Genomic DNA, 14,623 nt, shown 5'->3' with positions numbered 1-14,623 from the left:
TTCCAGCTTCTACCAATAATCCTTAGTGATGGGAATTTGAAGTTTGATTCCCTTTTGTTCTTATTCATTCTCTTTTTAGGAAAGCCATTTGGATTTTATATAGCTTTCCCTTCTCTGGGGTAATTCAGTTACATGTCTTTCCCCAATTTTTTCTTTTCTTTACTGGTATCTTAGGAATTTTCTTCAGCTTCTTTTACTCTTGTGACTTTGTGATTTAAGACACGTGGAAAACTTGGTGATTTGGTGGAGAGAACTGAAAATAATTGAGGGGATGATAGGCTGTTGGAGAGTGAAAATTAATTTATCTTCCTTAGGTAGCATTCAGCATTTATTGGGTGACTACTATTGTGCATAACTCTACCCATTGAGATAAAAACAAATAAACAAACCAAAATAATATGTTGTCTCTGCTCTGTACGTTCAATAGAGGTGAGGAGATAAAATATCCACATGTAAAAAGGACACCAACATAATAATTGCAACTGTAAAAATATATAAAAAAAGAGCACATAAGGTTGGATTTTGAATAGAATTAACACCAATGAATTGTATAATTGAAAGGGGATAAAATGGGAAATTTAAAAAAGAGAGCGCATAATGTTGAGAAGCTACAGGGTTGAGGAAAGATCAGTTTCATGGAACTAATATGAGGTGGTTTTCTGGAGCTGGAGTGTTCAATTTAGGGAGGGATATGGATTAGCAGTGCTAAATTAGGGGGAATAGCCCAATTCATGCAGAGGTTTCGAGGGAGGAATAGCAAGTTTTGTACAGGGAAGGGAAGGTTATCGCTAAACTGCCCTGGGGTCTGCTGAAAAAGTCTGAGAGGGTTAGGATTCTTGGATCGTCTTCTGCCTTAGGATAGAGAAACTCAGGAAAGAGTGGTGGGTTCTCAAATACTTGTTGAAAGCTCTACTTCAGAGCTCCTATGCCCCTGGTTTTATGTCTTCTTCCCCTTTCTCTGCAGCTTTCACCTCCGTACCTTTGAGAAGATGTTTGCTACGACTCTGGAGGAACCTACTATGTTGCGTTATGCCATTGCCTTCCCCCTAATTTGTGCTCATTTTGAACACTGCACACATGAGATGTGCCCAGAGGAGGTAGGTATCCTGAACTCTAAAGTCTGTCTTCTCTCTAATCATATTTCATTCTTATCTCCCAAATGGAAAACACATTTGCAAGACTTGATTTTGGTCCCCAAAGAGTACAAACAGGTATGTGACATGAGTCCCTAAATATCTCAGCTCGATGTGCAATGTGTCTGTTCCCTTCCTCTTGGTCTCAGTTTCTTCTTAGGTAAAAGGAGTGTGTAGCTCAGGCAAGGGGATCAGAGCAGTATTAGGAGGAAGAAGTGGCTGCTCTGGTGATGACAGTTTCTTCCTTTGTCCCTCTTTCCCAAAGTATCCCCACCTGAAGAACCATGGCCTTCACCATTGCAACTCCTTCCTGGAAGAGCTGGCCAAACAGACTAGCAACTGTGTCCTGGAGATCTGTGCTGAACAGCGAAATCTGAGTGAGCAGGTAGGCTCAGTCCTCTCTTTGTTTCCCCTTGTCATCTCTCAGTGCCTTCTCCTCTGTAGACCTTTGTCTCTCTCTCTCAAATGCCAAGTTCTCTGACTTAAGGGTTAGAGTTCTTGTGTTGAGTTTATGGCAGAATTCTTTTCTTAGTGTAGTCCTTTCAGTCTTTATTCCCTTAAGACAAGATAGAGGTGTCTAAAAATACTCCTATTTGAACAGCTGCACTCCAACAAAATCTGCAATCTCATTTGAAGTCTTCTGAGACACTTCCCCTCCCCTCTTTCTCCTGGGTACAGATACTTAGGACAGTCGCCCTCAGATCAATCGCAGGGAATTCCATCTGTCTCTTCTCATCTTTCTGCCCATCTGCATTCTGGTCCGTGGCTATCTGAACTTTTTAAGGCATCTCTTCTGTGTTTATCCTCAGGGCTGCTTTCTTGTCCTTGCCTTCTGTGTTTTTTCTCCTCCCCTCACTTGACTGACTCATAACACCTGGTCATGATGAGCTCAACCTAAATTTCAGAAAATTTTCAAACGAGGAACTTGTTCTGCTGTTGCCCTGGAGTCTTTTCCATTGCCCAGACTACCCACCCTTCTTGGCTTTGAGTCAGGCTATGTAGCAACTTTGGCTGAAGGGGAGTGCGATGTGTGTGTGTGTGTATGTGTGTGTGCATGCACACATTCGTTTTTTCGTATGTAAAATGGGGGATCAAAATACTTTATTCATGAGGTGTTATAAGGACTAAAGGAAGTAGAGTTTATAAAACTTGAGGGCGCACTCAATAAATGTTAGCTGTTATTATTTGCTACTTACTGGGTGCTAGGGAAGGTAAACAATCCCTGCCATTGGGGAATGTTCATGTCTGATGGAAAAGGGAATACAGACAAGTATTTCAAAGAAATTAAAAGATTAATGGAAGGAAGATAGCAAATGAGAACAATTGTGGGTATATTGATTACTTAATTTGAATACAATATCTGTTACATGCAAAAGAATTTGCAGGGATAGCTAAAACATGATGTGAGTAATTGTTTTCATATATATTAGAACTTTTGCAACCAAATGATGATTGGCCCCTCCAAAGTCATCATACTGAGTGTATTAGTCAGCCAAAGGGGTGCTGATACAAAATACTAGAAATCTGTTGGCTTTTATAAAGGGTATTTATTTGGGGTAGGAGCTACAGTTACTAGGCCATAAAACATATGTTACTTCCCTCATCAAAGTCTATTGCCACGTGATGGAGCAAGATGGCTGCCGACGTCTGCCAAGAGTTCAGGCTTCTTGGGTTCCACTCTTCCCAGGGCTCCGTTTCTCTCCAGGCTCAGCTGCTATTCTCACGCCACAGGGCCAGCTGTAGGCTATCAGGCAAACGGCTGTCTCTCTCCCCTGGGCTTCTGCCGTGTGTAAGGAGCCATCTCTATTCCTCTGTGTTCTTTTTTTTTTTTTAAGATTTATTTTTATTTATTTCCCTCCCCCCTCCTCCTCCTTCCCCCTCCCCCTCCCCCCATTGTCTGCTCTGTGTCCATTCGCTGTGTGTTCTTCTGTGTCTGCTTGTATTCTTGTCAGGTGACATTGGGTATCTATGTCTCTCTCTTTTTTTTTAAAGATTTATTTATTTATTTATTTATCTCCTCTCCCCCCCGCCCCAACCCCGGTTGTCTGTTCTCTGTGTCTATTTGCTGCATCTTGGGGAATCTGCGTCTCTTTTTGTTGTGTCAGCTCTCTGTGTGGGTGGCGCCATTCTTAAGCAGGCTACACTTTCTTTTGCGCTGGGCAGCTCTCCTTACGGGGCGCACTCCTTGCACGTGGGACACCCCTGTGTGGCACGGCACTCCTTGTGCGCATCAGCACTGCACATGGGCCAGCTCCACATGGGTCAAGGAGGCCAAGGTTGTTTTTTTTTCCCAGTCCATTCATATTTATTTTTTATTTTATTTTTTGTCTTTATTCATTTTTTTAATATTACATTAAAAAAATATGAGGTCCCCATATACTCCCCACAGCCCTCACCCCACTACTCCCCCCATAGCAACATTCTCCTCCATCATCATGAGACATTCACTGCATTTGGTGAATACATCTCTGAGCATCACTGCACCTCATGGTCAATGGTCCACATCATAGCCCACACTCTCCCACGTTCCATCCAGCGGGCCATGGAAGGACATACAATGTCCAGTAATTGTCCCTGCAGCACCACCCAGGACAACTCCAAGTCCTGAAAACGCCTCCACATCTCATCTCTTCCTCCCATTCCCCACACCCAGCAGCCACCATGGCCACTTTCTCCACACCAATGCCACATTTTCTTCGATTACTAATCACAATAGTTCATGAATAGAATATCAGTAAGTCTACTCTAATCCATATTCTATTCCTCCATCCTGTGGACCTTGGATTGGTTGTGTCCATTCCACATCTATGTCAAGAGGGGGCTTAGATTCCACATGGATGCTGGATGCAATCCTCCTGCTTTCAGTTGTAGGCACTCTTGGCTCCATGGTGTGGTGGTTGACAATCTTCAACTCCATGTTAGCTGAGTGGGGTAAGTCCAATAAACCAGAGTATAAGAGCTGAAGTCTGTTGAGGCTCAGGGCCTGGCTATGATATGGTCTATCTAGAGATTCAGATCCCCTGGGTATATATTAAACCCCAGCACCAACTACAATTCTGGTAAAATAACAGGAAAGGCTTGTGAAAAGAGATCACATCTGAGTCCAGCCCTCCAAAGAAGGGCCAACTGACATGGCACTGAACTCCATCTGCCATGACCATGGAACCTGTGGGTCTCTGTAGCCCTCAGAAGAACCAATACCTGGGGTTGTATCTACTTTATCTGTCTCTGGGACTCTGCTCAGGTGTGCATAAGGGCAACCCCTCTGATAACCTCCCAGCTCTTTTTTTAGAGACTCATAGCCATATAAACTCATTTGTCCTTTCCATTTCCCCCTTGATTTAGGTCAAAAAGCATTTTTAACTCCTGTATTATATGTAGACAGAGATATTCTGCTGGTCCAAGTTGACCCTTTTATTCACGGTCATTTTCTAGTTACATCACCAGCTGGTACTTGGTAGTAATCCCTCGGCGCCAGGGAGGCTCATCCCCGGGAGTCATGTCCCACACTGGGGGGAAGGCAACGAATTTACATGCTGAGTTTGGCTTCGAGACTGGCCACACTTGAACAACATGGAGGGTCTCAGGAGGTAACTCTTAGGCACACTGCTGCTCTAGACCTTGTTCTTATTTCAGGTGCACAGGCTCACAAGCATAGTCAGAGGCCTGGGGTTTGAACCGTGGACCTCCCATGTGGTAGATGGATGCCCTAACCACTGGGCCAAGTCTATTTCCCTCTGTGTCTCTTTTTGTTGTGTCATCTTGCTGCGTCAGCTCTCCATGTGTGCGGTGCCACTCCTGGGTGGGCTGTACTTCTTTCTCACTGGTGGCTCTCCTTGTGGGGCACACTCCTTGCACGTGGGGCACCTCTATGTGGGGGGCACCCCTGTGTAGCATCCTTGGATGTGGCAGCACTATGTATGGGCCAGCTCACCACATGCGCCAGGAGGCCCTGGGTATTGAACCCTGGACCTCCTATATGGTAGGTGGATGCTCTATCAGTTGAGCCACATCTGCTTCCCTCCTCTGTGTTCTTTTCCTGTGTCTTCAGTTCCTGGGCTCTGGCTCAAAAACTCCCAACTCTGTCCTTTGCCATGTCTTTGCTACTGATGTGGCCCAATCAAAGTCCTAATCATAATTTAATCAATTAAAAGTGATACCTCTGACAGGCCAGTTTACAAACATAATCCAATAACTATTTTTGGAATTCATAAACAATGCCAAACTGCTACACTGAGCAAACAATTGTATTAGTGATATTGCCATTACTAATGGAATTACATTTTTTGGGAAATGAAAATGCTTTCAGAATCTATCACAGGCACTCTTGAATAATATCAGGGTTGACACATCTGTTTCCACTGAGGTGGACTTGAGTTTTTGAAACAGCTAAGAGTTTGGATTAAAAAAACACAAAACTGTGACTACAAAGAAATGGAACACAAACAAGATTTTTCTCATGTGACTCCCATGCAGCTCCAAAAGCTATTCCAACCTAGAGGTCCCTAGCCAGGCTCTGCACATTGGCTGCAGCATTGGAATAAATGAAGAGAATTCCAAGGTGATAACCCTTAAGGAAGTACCTGAACGTATACATTCTGTCTTACACCTTCTATATAATTAACCAGGGTATCTCAGTGAAGAGAGGAGATACAAAATTAAAGTTTGAACTAACTAGGAAAAATGTGATATCTTGTTTCAAAAAAAAAGAGGTGGAGAGAAAGCACTGGTGGTTTAGCACTGACTGGGAAGGGGGCACGGGGGTGAGCTGCATCTTTGGAGGGCTGTGGTAGTATGGGTAATTCTCTCCGTGGGGCAGAATCTGAAGGAATGCAGTGAATGAGGTACATACTAGCAAAAATGAGGTGTTCCATACTCACAGACATAATTGTCTTCCTGGATTGGAAGACCCTGGACATGCAAATAAGAAGTGCTCTTAGATCTAATTTTTTTTTTTAACTTGAAAATTTCTATTAGGAAAGATTCTCTTTCAAGATGTGGGTAGGAGATTGATGACCTGAGCTCTGAAAGTCACACTGCCCTCTTGAGACTTGGAGCCTGTGAATCTAATGGGGTGATATCTAATGAAAACTAAAAGAGGCAAGCACCTTCCAAATAGACTCCCATTAGAGACAGAGCTCCATGGAGGGAGAGAGAAAGAGAGAAAAAGGCCAAAAAATAAAGAACTGACAATAACAGAGAGACCTTTTAAAAAAAATAACTATTAGACGGGCTACTTGGCATTTTCAGAAATGAATCTCATTTCTGCCTTCCCCTGTGTTTGTTTCTAAAGCTTCTACCTAAGCATTGTGCCACTACTATCAGCAAGGCCAAGAACAAGAAAACCATGAAGCAGAGGCAGACTCCCCGAAAGGGAGAGCCTGAGAGGGACAAGCCAGGAGCTGAGAGTCACCGGAAGAACCGCAGCATTGTTACGACGTGAGGACCTGGGCAACTGGGCACTGCATCAAAGAAGGGAGGGCGGGGCAGGGAAGGTGATATGGCAGAAGAATGTGGAAACGGAGATGGGGGATGGCAGGATATGAAAAAGCACCCAACTGAATTTTCTGTTTTGCCCTTCAAGTCAGAACTAATGTGTACTATTCTAGGTCTGAGGGTCATGGGCCCAACAAATCCAGATACTATTATGGCAGGTAGTGCTAGACCCATGATCAAGGCTCATTTTCCTTTCTTAATTTTACCTAGCATGGACAAGCTACACCTAAACCTGACAGAATTGGCACTGACAATGAACCACGTACACAGCTTCTCCGTGTTTGAGCACACTATCTTCCCTTCTGAGTATCTCAGCAGCCACCTGGAAGCCAGACTCAACAGGTATCACTCTTTCCTTGTCTTCTATATTTGCATAGTGTGGTAGTTCTCAAAGCTGGGTTCCAATAGACTCACCTTAGAAGCTGTGCCACATCCTGGAGATTCTGATGAAGCTAGTCTTGCCTGGTTCCCTAGCATCTCTCTGAAAAGCAAATAAAAAGAACCCCAGACCTCTGTAGGTGGTTTTGATGAACAGCAGATCACCTTTGGTTAAGCAGAATAAGCAGGGCCTTTGCACTCAGCAGACCTGTGTCAACATCCTGGCCATTAGCTAAAGATTACAGCAGGTTCTCTAACTTGATTGAGCCTTAGTTTCCTCCCCTGTAAAGTAAGGATAATGACATTTACCTTACAGATAATTAAAAATGACCTGTAATTGAGATTTAGTGGTGAAAATTAAAGGTAATAATGAATGCAAAGTTCTTGACATATAATAGGCCTCCCCACCTTCTAATCCCCCTCCCTGCTTTATCCGTCATTCCATTGCCCCACCCAAAGGAAGAACACCCCTTATATTGGAATTGGGTACTATAGTCTGCAATTAGGGGGTTGGGAGGAGGAATTATTACAGATAATCTCCTAAGCTTCTATATTTTGTTTTGTAATGTGCGGTATATTCATTCATTCATATATTCATTCATTCCATAGATACTTATTAAATACCTGTTATGTGCCAACACTATTCAAGAAGCTGTTGTTAAACAGCAGGATTCAAAACAGATGAAAGTCTCTGCCCCATGAAGCCTGTATTTTGGAGTAGGAGATAGATAAAACAAGAAAGCAGAATATATAGTATATTAGATAGTGGTGAGTACCAGCAGAAATATAAAGCAGGAAAAGGAGATAGGAATTATGTGTGTGGGGGTATTGATGATAGGGGGTGTTGCAGTTTTAGATTGGGTGGCCAGGGAAGGCCTTGTTGAGAAAGTGGCATTTGAGTAAACCCTGCAGGTACTGAGGAAGCCTGCTGTGCAGCTGGGGAAAGTTTTCTGGACGAAGGACACCATAAGTGAAAAAGCTCTGAGGTGGGAATCTGTCTGCTATGTTCAAGGGACATGGAGGAGGCCAGTGTAGCCAGAACTTAATGGACCTGGGGGAGAGTGGTAGTAAATGAGATTGGAGAGATTGGGGAGTTGCAGAGTGTGCAGGTGCTTACACACCACTGAAAGGATTTTGGCTTTTATTCTGAGTGAGATGGGGAGCCTTGGCATGTTTTGAGCAGAGGAGTGAATATTTCAACAGGATCATTCTGGCTGTATTAGGGAGTCCAGGGTGGAAGCAAGGAGACCACTTAGGAGTCTCTTTTGATTATAGTGGATGCAGATTTACTTTTCAATTAGTTTTTTGTAAACCTTTGTAAAATTAGTAAGCTTTCATTGTGTCCACATTAGCTATATAGAAGAAAGTACCTTAGGTGTATATACAAAGTCAAGATGAGAGTTTGGTAATTGTCCATGTGCAAACCTTCCGAAGTTGGCAGTGGTTTCCAGGTCCTGTAGCAGCATGGGTGTGCTATGCTAGTTTTTCCTGAATAGCTCTTTATTGATATCAATGATCCCAAAGCTCCAAGGTAGGCCCAGAGTTTGGCCTCAGTGAATACTCCAAAATAAAATAGATTAGGCTTGCCCCTGGTCTGACCCTTTTGTACTACTTTTTCCCCAAGTGGTCCCTCCTCTTTTCCCCTTTCATCTGGAAAGCAGACCTTCTGGTTTGTTTCCCATCCCTTGCCATAAAAATTTTGCCAGCTAACCAAACAAACAAACAAAACAGCAACAATAAAAAATGGAAAATCTGCCACTGTAGGAAGAATCCAATAAACTTATTATTATTGCAGTATAAATGACTGACAGTGGCTTGAGGTATGATGCTCCTCTTTCCCCTACTGTTTCAACAAGGAAATAAGTTTTTAATGAAGAGACTGCCTTTAACTGTGACATCTCAGGTACCTGGGGGTATTTTGGGAGGAGTTGGAGGTGCAGCAGGAAAGGGTCTTCCTGGTGTGCTCCTGAAATAATACAGTGTAGGCAGCTATTCCTTATTCTCTGAGATGAGTGATAATTGCGTGTCAGCCGAGCATGTTCTCATGGCCATTTGGGGATCACACGGCCTTCCTCAGGATTTCTGGGTGTGATTTTCCATTTCTGACAGTGGTTGGACCTAATTATTTCCAGGGAGAAAAGACAAACATTGGAACTGAAAATGCAGGTAGTGTGGGCCCTCAGGTCATAGAATCAGATGGAATTTGGGAGCCCAGGTCTTACCACCTGACCTACTCTTCAGAGGAGGCAGAGGAGCTTAGTGGTTAGGAATCACATTTTATTAGATTTAAGCCTCAGCTTTGCTATTTGCAGGCTATATAGTGTAGTCTTTAGCAAGTGACTGAATATCTCTGTGTCTTAGTTTCCTTGCTTGTAAAACAGGAATAACAATTGTACTAACCTTTTTGGGTTACTATGAGGTTTAAGTGTGATTATACATGTAGTAAAATCTTAACGCAGCACTTGGATCACAGTATCTACTCGACAAATGTTAACGTGTTTATCATTAGGATTATAATTATGTTTTTTATCTTCCAGAGCCATCGTATGGCTGGCTGGCTACAACGCCACAACCCAGGAGATCATCAGGCCTTCTGAGCTGTTGGCAGGAGTGAAAGCCTACATTGGTTTCATACAGTCACTGGCTCAGTTTTTAAGTGCAGATGCTTCCAGAGTCATCCGCAATGCCCTTCTGCAGCAAACCCAGCCACTGGACTCATCTGGGGAACAGACTATCACTACCCTCTACACAAACTGGTCAGTGTTGCTTATCTTCTCCTCCCACCTTTCCTCTTTGTTGGCGTTTTCTCCTTTATACAGTAGGACCTCGGGGTCTAAGCCTTCTAGTTCCCAGGGTCATAGACCCCCAAATGGAGGCTTGTCTCTGCTTAAGGGTTAGAACAATAAGCTGGGACAAACCCAGGTTCCCTTCTGTCCACCATGAGATTTCCTAAAAACCTTCCATGGAGCATCCACCCACCTACTCTGTAACAGTTTAACCTCTTTCCTCTTAATCTCCAGTTCTTCAAATTTCCTTTTCTGGTTCTTACAGTTTTAATTTCAAATAACCTCTCTTCCGCTTTCTGAGGTTCCATTTCTTTTCACCCCAGGTTCTCCCTCTGAAAACCATTCTGTCTGCCACCGTCTCTTTGGAACACTGTCTCCTCATCCCCAGACATGACAGAGTCGATTCTAGCAGATTGTTCTTATTAGGCAAGGAGGCCTCATCCCCAAATCTGGAGGAGCTGGAAATCAGAACTATTTCCTATCTTTCCAAGCCACTGGGTGGCGCTCTTAATCCAGTATCAGCTCAGCAGGTGACAGGCTGCAAAGAAGAGCCCCCTGAGCAGGGGAAGAGACTAAGACAAGGTTTGCAAATACAGATGCCAACAGGGCCTGCCACCCAGGCACATGGATGTTGTGGGCTAGGTGGCACTTTGAAGAGCTGGAGAGGACATGCCTCTCTCGAGGGCAGCCACTGCTCAGCTCCAGCTGATTGCTGCCCCACTAAATCATTTGTTTATTTATTTATTTATTTGCTTACTTATTTTTTAATGTAAAAGCTCTGTTTAAAAAATTTGACAACTAATTCAAAATAAAAGGTATTTGGGTGTATTTGGGGATTGGATGACTAGCTTCCAGGATCTTGGGTCCTTATTCTCCTTGGAGACATTGAGGCTAAGTATATTTCAGATTCCTACGGATTAGTAGATTTTTTTTTCATCAGGTTGGGCCTGATGCCAAGGTGAGGGCAGTACAATAGTTTGAAAAGAACAGGACGAGGAGGGGGAGGCAGGCAAGTTCATTTTGTCAGCATAGTGAAAGGCCCTGCAGATTAGAGGTTAAGTGGAATTACCTTAAACTGTCAATTGTTTTTGAGCCAACAGCTCCGGGTGTTAATCAGAGTGTTGTACTATCTCCCTTGAACCTCTTCTTCTCACCTCAGGCTTTAGTGGAATTTCTCTTCCTGAGCCCAGTTTTGGTGGCGGGGAGCAGTGCATTGAACGCTAATCTTCTGTGCTTTACTGGTCAACCCTGTAGGTACCTAGAAAGCCTGCTTAGGCAGGCAAGCAGTGGGACCATCATCCTCTCCCCAGCCATGCAGGCCTTCATCAGCCTCCCCAGGGATGGGGAGCAGAACTTCAGTGCAGAGGAATTCTCTGATATCTCTGGTGAGCCTGGGGCCTGGTCTCCTTGGCAAGGAGCTAGGTCTTTCCCCTTGATAAAAGATCTCCACCTACAGACCCCACCTAAACTCTTCCCTTCTCAGAAGCCCTTTCTACACTCTCCTCAGCGTCTCTGCTAGACTCTACTCTAGAGACAAAGAAAGGAATTCCAAGTGAGACCCAGAATTGAAGATTGGCCCAAGGGTTGTAGGTGGAGAGGGAAAATGAGAGGAGTCAGGCGTTAGGCAGTGACATTCAAATAGCTGAAAGGATTTGTTCCTGAATGGTTATTCTCATTTCCACAAAGAATAAAAGAGTGGAACATATAATGACGGATAGAAGATCAAGTGTAAGGAGAACAGTCTTATGCTTGGAATTATTCAACAGTGGTCTGATGCCGTGGTGCCTTCTTCCTTAGGGATAAATTTTAGAGCCTTAGTCAGTGCCTGGATTGCTGATGGTTAATGATAATACTTATATGATAATGATGATGAGATAATGGCTGACATTTATTGTAGGGTAAGTTCTAAATGCTTACACATATTAACTTATTTAATTCTCACAAGAGCCTTGAGGTAGATATGTATTCCCTCCATTTTACAGATGAGGAAACTGAGACACAGAAGTTAAGGACCTTGCCTAAGGTCACATGTTAATAAATGGCAGTCTAATTCCAGAACTTGGGTGATTAACCACTATGCAGTGCTGCTTCCCAGCATAGAGGAGTGTGTTTGTGTCTCAAGGGAGTGAGAGGAGCAAGGAGCATATAGTGAATGAGTCGGGAAGCCATTCCCGTTTATTTTTTTAAATTTTTTTAAAGATTTATTTTATTTATTTATTTATCCCCGCCCTGCCCCAGTTGTCTGTTCTCTGTGTCTATTTGCTGCGTCTTCTTTGTCCGCTTCTCTTGTTGCTAGCTCTCTGTGTCTATTTGCTGCGTCTTCTTTGTCCGCTTCTCTTGTTGCTAGCTCTCTGTGTCTATTTGCTGCGTCTTCTTCATCCACTTCTGTTGTTGTCAGTGGCATGGGAATCTATGTTTCTTTTTGTTGCGTCATCTTGTTGTGTCAGCTCTCCATGTATCCGGCGCCATTCCTGGGCAGGCTGCACCTGCACTTTCTTTTGCTCTGGGCGGCTCTCCTTATGGGGTGCACTTCTTGCGCATGGGGCTCCCCTATGTGGGGACACCCCTGCGTGGCAGGGCACTCCTTGCGCGCATCAGCACTGTGCATGGGCCAGCTCCACATGGGTCAAGGAGGCCCGGGGTTTGAACCGCAGACCTCCCATGTGGTAGACGGACGACCTAACCACTGGGCCAAGTCCGCTTCTCTTTTAAAGGAGGGCTTTAAACCATACAGATCCTGTTTAATAGACTTGTTCTACTGACTGACTGATTTGTGAACCACCCTACTTATTCCTCCTTCTTCTCACTTCCATATAAATCCTGGATCCTGCATGGTGTCTGGGACAGGTAGGAGCTGTCTCAATGACCCTGCCCTCTCCATTCTTCCTCTTTGTTGAGGGTTTTAAGACAGTTAGAGTACACAGTTCTATTTTCCAGCTTTGCCTCCTTTTAAACCCTCACCCTGACTCGGTCCGTGAGCTGACCCTACCTTTTACCTGCTGTAGATTTCAGATGTCCCCTTCTAATCAACTCCACCCACAAACTGTAGGCAGCCTCTAATATCAGCTCTATGCCTTGCTGACAACTGACAAGCAGCAGGAGGAAATGCTGATTCCCCCTTCTACCACCCCCACCCCAATTTCTCTCGGTTGTCATGGTGATGGGGCAATGCTACTACAAAAATAGATAGATGGAAAGAGAAGGATGCCCTAGGGTTACTAGTCTGGAGTAGAGAAGACAGGAGTAAGGAGTTTTGGCAGATCCAAACTGATGTTTCTTCTTCCAGAAAGCCCCTTTCCCCATGTCAGCCATAAAAATAGTATTATCCAAGTCCACCAGTTAGGAAATTCTTCTGTAAATAGGTGATTCTAAAAATGTCCACTCCGGATAAGGCTCTGTGTCAGCTGCTCTGACCGGTTCCTCTTCCTCTGTCACCGGTGGAAGTGGAGACCAAGTGGTCCTGCCGTCAAAGACTTGAGTGTGGAGCCTTGACTTCCTTTTCTCTCTGAACTCATATTAAATGTATTAAACTCGACTTCCTTCTACTGGTCTCTTTGTAGTTGTTGCTTCTGGTCTTCTCTGCTAGGATGGGCCCATGGCCAAATATCACAGCTAGAGCCCCTTCCTGTCTGGATCTGTTACTCGTGTTTTCTATTGTGGAATTTCCCAAAGCAGATTCTGTTTAATTAACAAAGGGCCAGAAGCAGGCTGGGTAGGGAGGGATAAGGCATTGGGTCAGTCTAGAGGGAAGAAGGATTTAGAGGAAAAAGGAACTGGGATTATGGCGATGTGTGTTGATTATGAATCAAGAAAAAGAAGCCCAAGGAGAGAAAAACTTGGCCAGCAAGGCATTAAATAAGGAAAGTGAAGGGAAGAACATACAAAAAGCCAAAACTTAAATAAGGAAATAGTTTGGTATTTCTTGGGACACAGTAAGAAGACAGATAGGAATTGAACTAGGTTTCTGGTACCAGCCCCTGACTTGGTTAAATGAACTTGGACAAGATTTGAAAACCTTTGTCTATAAAACCAAGATGATAGTGCCTGTGCCACATATCTCAGAGGGCTGTTTAATAATTATCATAGCAATAATCCCTTATTCACATATATCTTTTTAGTTTTCTTAGGTTTTTGTAATGTAGTATCATATTTACTCTCACATCATCTCTGAGGTATTCAGGACAGATATTAATTTCTTCACTCACAGAGAAGTAAACTGAAGCTCAAAGAGGTTCAGTAACTTGTCTAAGTTGTTTCAGCTGATAAAGCTAGTATGGCTAGTACAGCAAGAATAGAACCCAGGTACCTTGTAAAGGGATTTAAGAAAGTATAAATTCTTTTAAGAATATAAAGTAAAATAGTTATTATTTCTGATAAGTCTTGGTGCAAGTACCAGGGCAAAGAGAACAAATTGTCCCATACACAGGATAGACCTGTCACCTGAATGCAGGATTTCAGTCTGCTTTTGCTACCAATATCCCACCTCCTTTCCTTGCTAGAAAACATTAAAAATGTCCAAGTTACCCTATAGGGGGTGGGCAAATTCTCCAGGATCCTCTGAGTACCCCCCAGGACCTCTGTGATTCTGTTCTAGAGATGCGAGCCTTGGCCGAACTCTTGGGACCTTATGGCATGAAGTTTCTGAGTGAAAACCTGATGTGGCATGTGACCTCTCAGATCGTGGAGCTTAAGGTACTGTGGAAACAAGCCCCTGTGAGGAAGATCCAGCCTTAGGGGAAGAGCAGTAGGCCTAAGGGACTTGGGGGTGGGGAGGGGAGATATAACATCTGTCTCTTCATTTCCTGTGTAATGTCTCTGTCTTCTCTGGGC

At 43.8% G+C, this 14,623-nt stretch overlaps 1 protein-coding gene across 1 annotated transcript in view; it reads left to right on the top strand.

Annotated features, from left to right (window-relative positions):
- Positions 1–14,623, top strand: part of NCKAP1L (NCK associated protein 1 like) — a 45,537-nt gene that overhangs the window by 18,468 nt on the left and 12,446 nt on the right. Inside the window, exons 17-23 of the mRNA XM_058308068.2 lie at positions 965–1,097; positions 1,399–1,518; positions 6,427–6,572; positions 6,840–6,971; positions 9,545–9,763; positions 11,048–11,178; positions 14,388–14,485. Of these exons, the coding sequence (XP_058164051.1) occupies positions 965–1,097; positions 1,399–1,518; positions 6,427–6,572; positions 6,840–6,971; positions 9,545–9,763; positions 11,048–11,178; positions 14,388–14,485 (979 nt within the window). The remainder of the gene's footprint in view (positions 1–964; positions 1,098–1,398; positions 1,519–6,426; positions 6,573–6,839; positions 6,972–9,544; positions 9,764–11,047; positions 11,179–14,387; positions 14,486–14,623) is intronic.

The sequence above is a fragment of the Dasypus novemcinctus genome, chromosome 12, assembly GCF_030445035.2.
Source record: "Dasypus novemcinctus isolate mDasNov1 chromosome 12, mDasNov1.1.hap2, whole genome shotgun sequence".
In the NCBI taxonomy this organism is placed as follows: Eukaryota; Metazoa; Chordata; class Mammalia; order Cingulata; family Dasypodidae; genus Dasypus; species Dasypus novemcinctus.
Note: the sequence above shows the minus strand (reverse complement) of the source record. Positions and strands in the feature narration are given on the sequence as shown.